At 42.7% G+C, this 15,279-nt stretch overlaps 1 protein-coding gene across 1 annotated transcript; it reads right to left on the bottom strand.

Moving 5' to 3' along the window:
• Positions 1-2,744: 2,744 nt before the first annotated feature.
• prr15la (proline rich 15 like a) lies at positions 2,745-14,352 on the bottom strand. Its single transcript, XM_031317966.1, has 3 exons — positions 14,042-14,352; positions 13,822-13,913; positions 2,745-3,862 (listed from the first exon to the last, which is right to left on the bottom strand). The coding sequence occupies exons 2-3, from the start codon at positions 13,871-13,873 to the stop codon at positions 3,474-3,476; spliced, it is 441 nt and encodes a 146-aa protein (XP_031173826.1). The 5' UTR covers positions 13,874-13,913; positions 14,042-14,352; the 3' UTR covers positions 2,745-3,473.
• Positions 14,353-15,279: the final 927 nt, after the last annotated feature.

The raw sequence follows: 15,279 nt of genomic DNA, 5'->3' as shown, positions 1-15,279 counted from the left end.
CTTCCATTTAGCGTGGACGTTTTATTCCTTTAAGTCTGTGTTTGTGTTGGCCTACTATTTTCTCTTGTTTCATGAAATGCGCTATATTAATCTAAGTTATTATTATTATGTTGGTTGCTACAACAATCTCTTAATGCTTTGGCTCGTGACCCAGTGACCGTGATACCTGGTTTAGCTCACGATACATCCAAAGTAGGCCAAGTTACCGTATGCAACACTTGAAATGCAATGATGCATCTGTAAAGTATTCTCTTATTGTAAATGAATGATTTTCTGTCTGAGGAAAAACATTTATCGCAACTGTATGACTTCCCTTTAACACTTACTTGGTACTATACAGTGGGCAATACAGCACCGTAAAGAAAAGAGCTTTATGACAGAAAGTGTGGTAAAAACACTACCGCTTTTGTCCAAAGAATCAACACAAACTGAAAGTTACATATAGCCTCTTTAACTATAATCCAGATGCCGTAAGAGAGATTGACATCTATCCAGAAAACAAGCTTCTAAGGTGAACTTTCACACAAAAAAACCAGAGTAGAGGAGCGTTTGATTGAATCTGTTGAATATGAGGATTCTGGGTAGAGCAATGCCGCCCTCTACTGGGCTTTACTGGCAACAACATGTGCAGGTTGGCTGTTGGATGTGGTTGTATTCTAGGGATGCAGTGTTTGTCTTCTAGTGTAGAGGATGTGTATGAATGTATGGATGTATGGATGCTGCTGATTTCAGCAACCAGACTACATTCATTCCTTTTCACTAAACACTCATATACACTACCGGTCAAAAGTTTGGGGTCACTTACAAATTTCCATTCCACTCCGATATATAGACAGAATACCAGCTGATCTGAGAGGGTGGCTGATCTTTAATGCAATATCTACATTGCCCATTATCAGCAACCATTCATCCAATGTTCCAAAGGCACATTCTGTTTACTAATCTGATATCATTTAAAAAACTAACTGAGAAAACATTAGAGAACCCTTTTGCAATTATGTAAGCACATAATGTAATCTGAAAACTGCTGCCCTGATTAAAAAAACAATGCAACTGATCTCAGCTGGTATTCTGTCTATAATGGAGTGGAATGGAAATTTCTAAGTGACCCCAAACTTTTGACCAGTAGTGTATATAAAGATCCACGCTCCCCCAGTTGGACTAATAAAACAACAAGTTGTAACTTTATACACGACCAACGAATGTTGCTGTTTCAGGTTAAATTTAATATTTTACTAGATGTTGATTACATTACAAGACATGGACTTTGCGGGGGGAGCAGCTCCATCCGGGAGCTTGCACCAGATAAGCGGACGAAGATGGATGGATGGATGGACATGGATTTTGCCTTAATTAAAAGAAGGTAAACCACTGTACACATGCTTTAGTACTGCAGCTAATGTCACAGCTAACATGTCAGGGTGAACATATTTTGAAAGGTATGGTGAAATATTCAACCAAGACAGAGTGTTTCGGTAGGTTTTCAAATATTAAAGAAGCTGACCAATTGAGCTATAGATACATGGCCAGATAAACCTGCTATGTGGTCTTGATGTAAAATTAAACTGCTAGGCCCCCATCAACCCACCTTTCCTCCCTCTCATGGTGCAATGTGTAGCAGTGTGTGTGTACAGTTTTTCTATGCTAGAATACTACCTTGCTCCAGGTTTGCTGTATGGCAATATGGGCCAGTTGCCCACTTTAATTGCCTACTTTTCAATTAAAGTTACTACTTAGGTATACTACTGCTGGTGAGTCAGCTGGAACATAGTGCTAGTCACTCCCAATAGCTCCCTGAGCTTCTTTTTAGTTTATATGTAGAGGACCATTTTCTCCCCCTTGACATTGGGATTGTACATCATTTCATCCAAGAGTTATTGAAGAGAGGGAAAAGCTCTTTGAGCTAACAAATGTGTTAGCTGCTAGTTAGTTAGCTTGCTTACAGGTCAATAAGTTCACACAGTTTATCTAAACAGCATATTCACCATGTACTCCTGTCTCATAACTTGTCTGCAAACTTTTGTGGAGCAGTTCATACTTCAACAGAGAAGGTTAAATAAAGTTATTAATTCAACCTGTGCTTTTCCTGCTTTGTTAAGTCAAAATGTCTGCTGTGAATTGGGTCTATTCATGTGTCAATGTGAAAACTTCACTGTGAAATGTCATTGTTTTAAATGTAAGCGTGACAGAACTTTCCATTCTATTGGAGTTGCAGGAGAAATTGCAGTAGATATGCAAAAATCGCAGCAGATAAAAGAAAATAGATACCACGAAGGGTAAGTAGGAAAATATCTTGCAGTAGCCCCTTTCACACATGCACCGCAACCCTGAACTTACATTACCCGGAGGAGCTAAATGTGACACCACAAATCTCCGAATCAATTGAACCTGACATTAAAATTACTCTCTCCTTCCAGCTCCCCAGTGCAAAGTCTGTGTAATGTCCGATTAAGCCCATGTGTGAATCATTATCCAGGAGAATTCACACTGAGCGAGTGGGGGGGTTTGATGACGTTTCCATCATGCGGCTGGCGCGACACCAGAAGAAAACACATCCGAGGGTGAAGAAGGAGAAGGATGATTTACATTTAAAATGTCTTACTGTAGAGATGACGGGAACTTCTGTCGGTAAGGGCAACGCCAAATTCGTCAGACCAGGTTGCACTGGCCAGTTTTGATTGTTGGGGGGGCTGTAACCTACCCATTCACCCTGTAAATTACGCCTATGCTTGTATATATATATATATATATATGAATCTTATTATGTATCTCCAATCTAGAGTCAATATTGATTACCCTGTTATTTTGATACCTTCAGGTTTATTGTTGTGTCTTTTTCCAAAGGTAGATCAACTTTGCTTTTAGTAATTTAAGATAAGCCATTTTTGGATTCTGACTCTGAGTTCAAGGTACATTGCTGAACAGTTGCAGTGTCACATGAGGTCCAAAGGTCCAGTCATAGTGGCTATCCCACACAGCTGGCATGGTCTACTAGTTAAATAATCCATCCAATTACGGAAAGGTCACATGTTTGATCCCGGTACATCTAAACAATACAGTGGACTAGGTGAGGGTTGAAGATCTTGTACTGGAAAGATTGAAGTTTAATTCCTGCAATCACCATAGTTCTATAAGCAAGTAGATAATGCAGCAGCTGACACCAGTGCCTCTAGTGGCCACTGGATGTTTTTTTGTATTGAAGTGAATGGAAAAACCTCATCTTCTCTATAGAAATCTAAACTATATAGGCACATTTTTCCACAAGTTAAAGTCTAAATGTAACTTATTCTGATGAGTGTCTTTGTGGCCATTTTGAAGACTGTTCTCCTTCTAAGACGATATTAAGGTGAAGAGTTTTCCCAAATGTATGCTCCATCAACTGACAACAAGGGGAGAGAGAGCCGTAAACCCAAACGCCACGCTTTAACCTCTCCCTATTAATGCATCACTGTTCATGTTTAGTGTGTGTCCTGTCACTTCCCAGCCCTCTGATTGTCATCTCTGGCAGCGTCACCTCCTGGAAACATCTCTGGGTTCTCCGCCAGAGTGGCTCGCACTTTCTTCTTCTCCTTAAACCTCCCAGAGTGAGAAACCTTGACCTGGCGCCCTTTGCTGGCCGTTGTTTTATCCATGATCCTTTCTAGTCGGGCGTCCAGCTGAGAGTCGTGCACCCTGTCTTCTTGGTGGGCGGCAGCTCCAGTGGCTGGGCCGGACCCATGCTGACCGGTGGAGGCGTTGGAAACAAACTCTGCAGGGATTTCATACAGAACCTTGGGCTGGGATTTTTTTCTCCTCAGGAAAGTCAGCTTCCACCAGCCTGGAGATGGCTCCGACATGATGGATGAATTGGTTGGAGGGAGGGCTGTGGAGCGGGAAAACGGGACAAAAAAGGAGGTTAAAATAAAAAAGAAATAGGCTGGGTATAAGAACAAAAACATTAAGAGATTAAAAAAGGAATAATCTGAAACAAATACTGCATGTGCACGTCTCTGTCTTTATTTGAGTGTGTACGTATTTCTGTGTGTGTGTGTGTGTGTGTGTGTGTGTGTGTGAGCACCTATCTATCCACCAATAGCACTGTTAATATTTCAGTGTAATTCAATAGCCTCCATATGCTGCAGATGCACACATGCTCAGGTTACCATGTGTGTCATCAGTGTGTGTGTGTGTGTGTGTGTGCGTGTGTGTGTCTTTGTGTGTGTGCGTGTGTGTGTGTCTGTCTTTGTGTGCGTGCGTCAGGTCACATTTTATTTTCAGAGCTGATCTTTTCCTGCTGAAAAAAACATTATTTATCTTATTATATTATCCGAAGTGATCACAATGTCAGGTACAGCAACAGCAGAAAATGCTGTATGGCCCAATGCATGTGGAGACCCGACATTGCAGCCATATGTGAAAGTGTAACATGTGATTGCGTCACCATGGGCGTTACTGTGCTCCTATAAAAGCCTCCATCTTCTGTATTTAGGTTCTCCACCAGATGTTGAACCTGTTGCAGGGATTTTCTCCATTCAGACACAAGAGCATCAATGAGGTCCAACACTGCCGTTGGTGTTAAGGGCTGGCTCACAGTGGTGTTGGATTGGTTCTGTGTAATTATTTCTTTATGGAGCTGGATTTGTGCACGGGGATATTGTTATGTTAAAACAGGAAAGTGACAAAAACTAAAATCAAGCTTCCCCTTACTCCTTTATTCTAAGCTAATTTCCTGCTTGCTCTAGCTTCATGTTTTGCATATAGACGTGAGAGTAGTCTCCTCATGTAAGTCTCGCCAAGAAAGCAAATAAGTGCATTTCCCAAAAATGTCAAACTTTAATAGGAACAAATGGGTTGAGACCAAACTACGAAAATCACCACAGCCCAAAACTACCCAAAAGCATGTGCACAGGGGTGTCCACATACTGTTCCATTATTTGGACAACTGTCCCAGCTGGCATGCAAACTGGCTGCAGGTCAGCTGCTGATTGCCTTCTGGCCCGGGGCGAGTTTTTGTAGCAGCTGAGCAAACAGAAACTAATCCACATTGTTTTATTTTTTCTTTTCTTCTCTCTCTCTCTCTCTCTCTCTCTCTCTCTCTCTCTCTCTCTCACTCTCTCACTCTCTCTTTCTCATTCTCATTCCATGAAGATGTGATACGCTCAGCTACTGTAAAGCTGATTATTGTTTGGCTCCCTTTGTCCCTTTTGATGTAGATTCTATACAAATGTGACGTGACTGCGAGTATCGACTTTCTAGCTGCTCTGAGTCTGACTGCCTTTCAGTGGGACTCTAGGCTCTATAGGTGATACTCTCCTCCAATCCCGAGCATGCATTCACCCACTGAACTTTGCATAAACGTAGCCGGCCAATCATGACATGCCTACTCAAATATGTGCAGCCATCATAGTATATAAGGCAGCGGTGTGCCGGTCTGCCACACCCTCTTCAGCGAGCGACATAGGAGCGACAGGGCCCCTATAGAGGGCTCCGCCTGTGCTTATAGAAATAGTAGGGGTGTAACGGTACGCAAAAATCACGGTTCGGTACGTACCTCGGTTTTAAAGTCACGGTTCGGTTCATTTTCGGTACAGTAAGGGAAAGAAATGCAAACATTAAACTGCAGGTTGTTTATTATTATAAACTTTTTTTTAACAATTGGTTTGCACTTTTTAAAACACTTTTTAATAAAATATAATAAATAAAATATATATAAAATAAAAAAAGAATAAGAAAAATACTGCTGCAAAGTTCTCCACTAAATAAAATACTCTCAGTCTCAAACCAATATCACATAATAAAATATAATGAAAAATATAAATAAATAACTATGGATTACAGTGCAGCATTATCAATCCCAGCTTGTCAACAACCGAGTATGGTCCTAGATCAGCTGCTATAAAAACAACAATTGCTTTCGTTATTGCGTTGGCCCGATCGGAATTACCAGCAAAGGTCTGTTTAAATGCCAACAGGAGCTGCGTTTGAATTACGGTCGTTTTTTTCCTTGTAGTAGTGATGTTCACACTCGCGTGATGCCTTTTCAAGTGCGTTAGCAACGTCGGCACACTGCTTTCGTCTTATCGACTAGTCTTTGTCCGTTGACGTATTTCACTGGGAAACCGAAGTGTTCCCAAACAGGAGACCTTAATGATATGGGTGGCTCTTCAAGCTCCGGCTTGTCCGTACTGTCTATGGGCTTGTCTGCATTGGCCATGACGCTAGCTAGCGAGAGGCTGAGCTAAAGCGTGCCGTGTATGTTGTTGTACATGTATGTTGTTGTTGTTGTGTGTGATTTTTATTTTTTTCCCCAAACCACTTCAGCGCAAATCCCGCCCTGCAGTCGATTTCATTGGTTTAGGTTACAGTGACGGCGGGTAGGTTTAGAGATCAGTGTTTGGTGTAGGCAATCTGTACAGTGATTGACATATTGACATGACCAATGAAAACTTTAGAATCAGCTGCAGGGCGGGATTTGCGCTGAACGCGGAAACTTCCGCCACTTAATATGTTCGTGTGGAAACACGAAAATTGACCTATGTTCCGCACTCAAAAGATTGTGTTCGGCCGTTCGGTGTACACGTGCACCGTACCGAAAGCCCTGTACCGAAACGGTCCGGTACGAATACACGTACCGTTACACCCCTAAGAAATAGGGTTACAATATCGTAACCGTTGCTTATCTCACACAGGCTCCGCCTTCTACTGGACTCTATGGGTACAGTGGGTGGAGTCAGAAAAATGAACGCCCTGATAATACCAATCCAACAACACTAATCCTGGCCGACTCCACAGCCCAGCTACTTCTGAAAAACCACGCCACCACGGCGAAGAAGTAAGGCCTAAACTTGCAGGGGCCAAAGTACAAGCAAAGACACCCTGCACACAACATCCCTTGGGTCATTAAGGAACACTGGAACATGTGGGTTTATCACACCCAGAGGGGGGGGCATGTCCACGAGGTTAAACCGTATGAACGGAAAGGGAGCAGACCACGACACTGCCGCACATAAGTCCTCAACGATCACCCCACCAAACACTGCGACGCCGTGTGCTGAGTGTGCACGGACCATAGTGGGAGGGTCTCTTCCAGCTGTTTAGGGCAGTGCGTTCCACATAACATGCCAGCGCACTAACTGGGCAAAGCAGATGCAATTTGGCCTACCTGACCCAAGCCTGGAGTGGATGACAAAAAGCATCTAACTGAATAACTATCAACCTGAACAAACTCCTCAAGTTCTTGGGAACAAGGGAGGGATTTGGTCCTAGAGTAGCCACGCTGCGGTCACCGCGGAGCAACAAGCAACCGGGATGCACCAACAGGGCGGTCAGTACACACACCCTCTCAGCTGAGGTCAGTGCAAGCAGCAAGGCTGTCTTAAATGACAGCGCCTTCAGAGAGGAGCACTCTAGAGGCTCAGGCCAAGGCAGTCCCCATAGTGGAGAGGAGACACAGACCCCGTTGGGATGTCAGACACCGCCTGCTTCCGTAACAGATCCTGGATCTCCACTGAGAGGAAGTCCACCTCCCTCTGGGAGGATAGATTCATTGAGCAAATTCGCTGTTCGCTGAAGGAAAAAAAAAGGATGGCAGACAGTGGTTTCACTGACTTATATACTGTGCTGGGTGCACATATTCAAGTAGGCACTTCCTGATTGGCCGGCTACGTTTATGCAAAGTGGGTGAATGCGTGCACGGGATTGAAGGAGAGTATTAACCATAGAGTCCAGTAGAGGGCGGAGCCTTTGTGAGATAGAACTCTCTTCTCTATTGACTTGTATTGCGTGAAGGTGCCTCCTCGTCAATTCTGTTTGCTAGAAAAAAACCCAGAAAATGCCTAAAAGCTGCTGTGTGATGGGATGCACTAACAACATGGCTATTTGCGTCACATTTGACTTTCTGTGTCGGAACGTACGTTTAACTGACATGCTGCACAAGAACGGTACAGTTAGGTTTAGGAAAAGATCGTGGATGGGCTTATGAAAGGTCAGTTTCCGTGACACGCGGGACAAGAACGGGACACAAATCCCGTTCTCCTGGGTGAAAGTCCTGTGTTGTTTGACCCATCCATCACCCCAACCAACCTCCCTACGAGGAATTTCGGGCTTTAACACTACTCGCTACTGTTGTCGCTCTTAATACTATGTCATCTTAAAGGAGAACTCCGGGCAATTTTTACGTTAATCTTGATCGCTATAAGTATGTGAGTACTGTCGATAGCAAAAAAAAACGAGCCGAATCGGTGCTAGCTAACTGGAGCTGCTGCAGCTAATGCCGAGAGCTCCCACTTAGCTAGAACGGCAGTTTTGGGGGCATATCATAAAGAGTGCCTTTGTGCCTCTTAACAGACACAAAATGCAATTAAAATGTCTGTGCAACATGAACAGGGCCCTTACATGACAACAAGATGCGTTTTCAACTCAGACATTGTTTAAATTCACCTACCCTGTTAGCTGCTAGCTGCCGTCTGGGATGAGTGAGTGTGTTCAGCCAGGCTTCGGTAATAATCATCAAGCAGCAGTTCCCTGTGTATTTGTAGCATATATATCCATTTTGTGTGCGATCCATCTGGCGTTGGTGAATAGTAGTCTCTGCAGTGGCGACCTGTGTGTTAGTTGCCTTAGCCAGGCTAGCAGGGCCGACCGGCATCCTTCTAATTCCTCCCCGCCTTCCCCGCCTGCTGCGGCCGACAACAATCCACGGGCGCCCGCTGGTCTGGTGGATGTCCTCTAGAGGACAGTTCATGCTTTCGCAGCGAAATTTTTGTGGCGAAAAAAGTTTATTTCCCCCTCAAAAATAGGTAATTGAGCACAGTAGTGGTTATGATTATATCAGTGACTATGTAACTACATGGAAACGGGCCAAATGATGCCTGGTTCTTGTAAAGTAACAGCGTTACAGAAGGCTGGCGGTAGTCTTGCGCTGAAGTCCCGTGGGATTTCAGTTGTAGCAGGAAAAGGTAAACAGCAGTGTGCAGATTGGAGCGTGGTGTGAGAAGAGTGAAGAGCGGAGGTGTTCACAAGGGAAGAAGCTTGGAGTAACGTAACTATGGAGCTAGAGCTAGCCTTCAGTAACGCTATTATTGTACAAGAAACAGGCATCATTTGGCCCGTTTCCATGTAGTTACATAGTCACTGATATGATCATAACCACTACAGTGCTCAATTACCTATTTTTGAGGGGGAAATAAACTTTTTTGGCGCAAAAATTTCGCTGCGAAAGCATGAACTGTCCTCTAGAGGACATCCACCAGACCAGCGGGCGCCCGTGGATTGTTGTCGGCCGCGGCAGGCGAGGAAGGCGGGGAGGAATTAAAAGGATGCCGGTCGGCCCTGCTAGCCTGGCTAAGGCAACTAACACACAGGTCGCCACTGCAGAGACTACTATTCACCAACGCCAGATGGATCGCACACAAAATGGATATATATGCTACAAATACACAGGGAACTGCTGCTTGATGATTATTACCGAAGCCTGGCTGAACACACTCACTCATCCCAGACGGCAGCTAGCAGCTAACAGGGTAGGTGAATTTAAACAATGTCTGAGTTGAAAACGCATCTTGTTATCATGTAAGGGCCCTGTTCATGTTGCACAGACATTTTAATTGCATTTTGTGTCTGTTAAGAGGCACAAAGGCACTCTTTATGATATGCCCCCAAAACTGCCGTTCTAGCTAAGTGGGAGCTCTCGGCATTAGCTGCAGCAGCTCCAGTTAGCTAGCACCGATTCGGCTCGTTTTTTTTGCTATCGACAGTACTCACATACTTATAGCGATCAAGATTAACGTAAAAATTGCCCGGAGTTCTCCTTTAAAGCGCTGCTGAGCTGCTGCTCTGCCCGGTGCGTTCCATACATTCAGTATGGTGACCCCTGTAGAAAGTGGATACATAAACACTTCTTGCACATCACAAGATTGTCCCAAAAAAGAGCTACCAGAGCGTGAGTACTATGTATTGATGGACATTTGGTGGATTATAACGGTAATCCAATAGAATTTACAAACAGGGGTATTATAGTAAACTAAAACTGAAACTCATACAAAAATAAGCAGTGAAGTGTTAGTCAACTGAAATTAAATAAAAACTCAAACTAAACTGAAGACTAAAACTAAACTAAAATAATATTGCCTGTGCTGAATGAAACATTAATAAAAATAAAATAGAAATAAACATAAATTATTTCTGTTTTTGTTTTTTTTACCTATAATGTTATATAAACGAAAAAAGGAGACAGCCTGACTTACTACTACAGTATAACGACAAAAAATTATGAGAAACTGAGGCAGTTATAGAAATAATCAATACATTTTAATTTGAAAACTGGTCACTGCAGGTACCCTTGTCTGGGTGTAGTCACTGTATTACCAACCACCATGTTTACTCTGAGAGAGAGAGATATCAAACACGGTAGGGAGTGTTCAAAGGTTGTTATACCTGGCAGGTACTGTAGAAGACTACTAGACCAGACATATTGTTCAAAACTCCTGCATCCACTAAATTAAAATGAAATAGGCCAAATGCACCAGCACTTTCATACACAGTGAACATGATAATGGACATGCATAGTGAGGATTAAAGCTGTTACATAAAGCCACACTGCATTTCCACTAAACAGCAAACCCCTGAAGAGGAACAAATGTATTACAATCACAGCCAGCTGTTTGAATTCTTTATTGGCTTACAGGTGAACGTATGCTTCAGTGCTGAAACATCGACCAGTTTCCTGTCCCACACGCAATGGTCAGATTTTACAGTTAGCAACTTCTGAACCTGGTTGGGATTTAGTGCCCTGCTTGAGGGTATCACAGGACTCCAACCCTTGAGCTTTTGGGTACAGGAAAGTCCCTCCTGCCATTTGGAACGCCTGCCATATCCTGCCATAGTGTTATTTGTATATACATTTATAAAACTGATAAAACATTTTTTCTTTAGAGAAATGTTAATTATCAAGACAAAACCCCTAAAGTCCTATTATTGCATTCCGGGCAACACAGTTGGGGTTAGGAAAAGATTGTGGGTGGGGTTATAAAATTAACCTTTCAGTGACACGTGGGACAAAAATACTAATACTACTCGCTACCATTGTCGCTCTTAATACTACGTCATCTTAAAGGACAATTCCGGCGCAAAATTAACCTAGGGGTTAATAACACGTGTATCTAGTCAACCGTTCTCTGGGATATGTTTTCATGTAATCAAATGTTTCTTTAGTTCGAAACAACCTAGCGTGAACCACTGATTAGCTTAATGCTAGGCATTCGGGGCACTTGTAAAGTAAAAATAAGTTGCTATTTCTATACCGCTAACAAGGCTCAAAATAGCACCACACTTCCATGGTAGCATAATGAGGGTCCCTACATGTAAGCCGAAGCATTGAGAACTTTGTAAGTGTACAGACAGTTTATTAAAAAGATAGTTTATAAAGACATTACCTTTGGGTATACAGGCAATCGCCATCTTGGGAAAAAAAGACATGACCAGTCGAACCACGAAAGCCCTGCCTGAGCTATGTTACTGGTTACTGGTTGCATGGCGTTCGTCATTCGACTGATCGTGACTGTTTTCCCAAGATGCCTGTATACCCAAAGGTAATGTCTTTATAAACTATCTTTTTAATAAACTGTCTGTACACTTACAAAGTTCTCATGAAAACATATCACAGAGAACGGTCGACTAGAGGTTAAGAGGTCCCGGAGGTTTGGCCTACTAAGTAGCCTGCCTACAAGTTTAAGCGAGAACAAAAATATATAGTTTTTATACAGACTTTTGTATACATTATATATTCTAGTGTAGTATCATAATTTCTTTAACATGTGCAAATATTTTTTTTTTTACCTCAACCTCAAACCAGATAAAGACTCGCGCACCCCCTGTGATCTTTGCCGCCCCCCTTAGGGGTCCCCGGACCCCAGGTTGGGAACCACTGTTTTAAAGGACAATTCCATACACACGCTGAAGGGTGCTTTTTGCATCGTAGCTGACGCTGAGAGGCACTGCCCATGCATCCGTATTTTACGCGTTGGAAGTGAGAACTGGTTGATTCTGGAGGATACAATATTCCTGCATTAAAGGTCCCATATTGTAAAAAGTGAGATTTCCATGTCTTTTTGTTATAGCAGGTTGAGGTGCGATATAAATACTGTGAAAGAATCAGAAACTGTGCCTCTAAATGGGCCGTCCGGACTTCCTTACGGTTGTGATGTCACAACTATACTATATATAGGTAGAAAGTGGCGCTACAATGCAGTTACAGTCATTTCCCGGCTGCAGTGACGGTGCAGAGACTCAGATGTGCAGATGTGGAAGATCCGAAAACACTGACCAATTACAGTAGACTGGGCTTTTTTCGGGAGGCGGGCTTAAAGAGACAGTGGCTAAAACGGAGCATTTCAGACAGAGGGTGAATACAGGTATATTCAGACAGACAGTATGAGAAAAATAATGTATTTTTGAACATTAAAGCATGTAAACATGTTCTAGTAGAAACCCAAAATAAAAGTATGAACCTGAAAATGAGCATGATATGGGGCCTTTTAAGAAAGTGTTGGACCGTAGTGTTCAGCAATTGCTGTAGGCTGATTTTATCAGCGCTCAGAACTGCTGTCATGTGAGTACAGGCTTTGTCACACCATCAAGTGCATGCCACTTGAGACAAAGCCTTTACTCACTTACTTTAATCCATCTGCAGGACATTTTTCTGGCTGTGTCTCATGTGACCTTGTTATTTGTACACGCTGTGACTATACAAATCACAACATGTAAATAGGAAAATGCTGGCGTTATTTTGTCACTTATTGGGAGCAGTAGGCTAGATGGAGCCGGTTACCTCCAGGATCTGTGCTAAGCTAGGCTAGCGGTGGGGGCGTCAGGCAGAGGAGATGAGAAGGGTATGTATGGACTTATCTAACTCTGGGGGATCCGGTGAATAAGCTAAAGTCCCAATAAGTCGGCGGGTTCCTTTAATACTTTTAGCAATGGCGTCATTTTCTCCATGACACTGTTATATATGCGCATGTTTGACAGCTAGTGCTGCCCGCCCCACAAAACTTTTCTTCAAACCATTACCAGTCATCACGTATAAATTAAAATTTATACATGATAAAGATAAAGATAAAATATTCATTTGAATGCATTGAATGTATGTTGGTAAGCTATGTAAGCCCTGTACGATGTCACAGCAATGTCACTGGCCAACAATCTGTCGTTCTTTTTGAGGGGCAAGCAGCAGATGTCCCAGTTCCAGAGTACAGTTCATTCGGTTCTGTTCAGTAATCAGCTGCCAGGCTGTCTCGACTAAAGTCACTCATTGACGTCCTCGTTCAAGCCAATGATTCCTGCTCATTCGCTGATTGTCCCGCTTCTTATGTTGTGAGCGACTGCACCACCATAGCAGGCAGCGTGAGCAGTACCCTACGATAACGTAAGTGTGGGCAGTATGAGCAGAAAAAGTCTGGGATTCATTAACACCCAGTACGTTTGACAGGCTGACCCTAACAAACAACAAACAACAAAAAGTTACTTAAAATGATTTATTTGTTAATTTTCACCATTCACTAGATCACAAGTTAACGGCTGACACACAAGCCAGCCTGGATGTGCTAGTTAGTCAGTCACTCTAGCTCCCAAAGCTTCTTTCTATTTTCTCTGTACTAGGCTGCCCAAATCATTGCTGACACGCATTCTGTGATGGCAGCCTGTTTACTTCTTACCATGTAAAGTTTGTTCTGAGTGTGGCACTGGAGAAGGAACACAGAATGTCCAAATGGACTTGTATTAAAGAAAGGTGCTTACATAAGTACTTTGTTACATTCCACCACTGGCTCTGCAATGCTATAGACTCACCTGTTGGAAACGTCTCTTTCCAGCTGTGGTTGACTTCAGAAGGTTTCAGCATCAGTTTGCAGCCTCTTCACTCCAAAACCCCTGAATTCAGCCTTCTAGCCACAAAAAACGCTTTGTGACACTCCGTTCAGCTTCCACTGTTATACTTCTGTGTTTATATGCAAATGTAGCACTTGGAGAGCTCTGTGCTAATATGGGGCCAGTTAATAATAAGTCTCACCTGGTGGTTTTTAATCCCCCTTTCTTCTCTAGAGGAGAGTCCATAATCCCTTCTTCATCCAGAACTACACTAAAACCAGAAGTGGAAGTGAGGTTACATCTGAAGTGAGTATGTTTGAAGAATCAGGCCAATAAACCTATAACCAGAAAGGTAAATTGCTTGGCGTCAGCACCCTGTTGCAGAGTTTAGAAGTCTCTCCTAAAGGTAGCAATAGCAAATCACATAAATACAAGAAGTGAGAGCTAAAATGAGTTGTTGGTAGTCCACAGCACGACTAGTCTGGTTTGTCATTTATTCTAGTACTCTCTAGTTTCCTGTCCACATCCACCCCTCTGTTCTCCTAGGTGCTGAGTTACAGGTGCTGTGGTTGGCCCTTCCCACTGACACACACACACACACACACACACACACACACACACACACACACACACACACACACACACACACACACACACACACACACACACACCTTACTGTACTTGAAAGGCTTGGCTGAACTCACAATATTGACTACAATATATACCTTTAACTAACCTTCACCCTAACCCAGATTTAATCTAAACCTATAGTGGCAGCCTATAACCTGACTGTCATCAAAATGAGGCATTTTGATTATTTATACGGTCATTAACCAGGTTACCTTCTTTTCTAAGGATAATAAGCATCACTCAGGTATAACAGAGCTGATTATTCATCAATCATTCAACGTTTTCTTGGCATGTTTGCACCTAATTAGTTCGATTTCGATTTCGAGAACGGGATTTAATCCCGTGCAAATCTGCCTTGTCCATAATTAGTCAAGTAAAAATTCCAATGCAAATTACCTCCCATTTTTTCGCCAAACACGGAGGTAATGTGAGATGCCAATTCACACTGGACTAACATGTCCAGTGTGAATTGGCATCTCGGTAATTTGGGGTCAAATCAATGTATCCTGAACACTTAACTCTTAATGTTAATGTTTTCTATTGGGGTAGTAAAATAACACACATTCAGGAATTCCAGTGATCAACGGAACAGATTTAACATGAATCAAAACCTGTTTTAGTTTGTGGCAGTTCATATTCTTTTCACTGTAATTTTGTGGATAATTTACAGAGTCTGACCAAAAGAACATGCAAGTTAATCAATTAAAGAAAACAGTCTCCACACCCACTATCTCACTCAACTATTTATACGTGTAATATCTTCTCTCTCTATCATTCTCTCTTCTGAAAATCACAAACAATTCCACGTGG

This window comes from Sander lucioperca, chromosome 2 (genome assembly GCF_008315115.2).
Source record: "Sander lucioperca isolate FBNREF2018 chromosome 2, SLUC_FBN_1.2, whole genome shotgun sequence".
Lineage (NCBI taxonomy): Eukaryota > Metazoa > Chordata > Actinopteri > Perciformes > Percidae > Sander > Sander lucioperca.
The sequence above is the reverse complement of the archived record's forward strand: the minus strand, read 5'-3'. Positions and strand labels throughout refer to the sequence as shown.

What these genes read in the sequence shown, in the direction of transcription:
- prr15la (XM_031317966.1), bottom strand. Translation starts at nt 13,873, where the DNA reads ATGCTGAAACCTTCTGAAGTCAACCACAGCTGGAAAGAGACGTTTCCA. An exon ending in GAAAGAGACGTTTCCAACAG is followed by an intron (nt 3,863 to 13,821) that starts GTGAGTCTATAG and finishes CCCGCTCCACAG; the next exon opens with CCCTCCCTCCAACCAATTCA.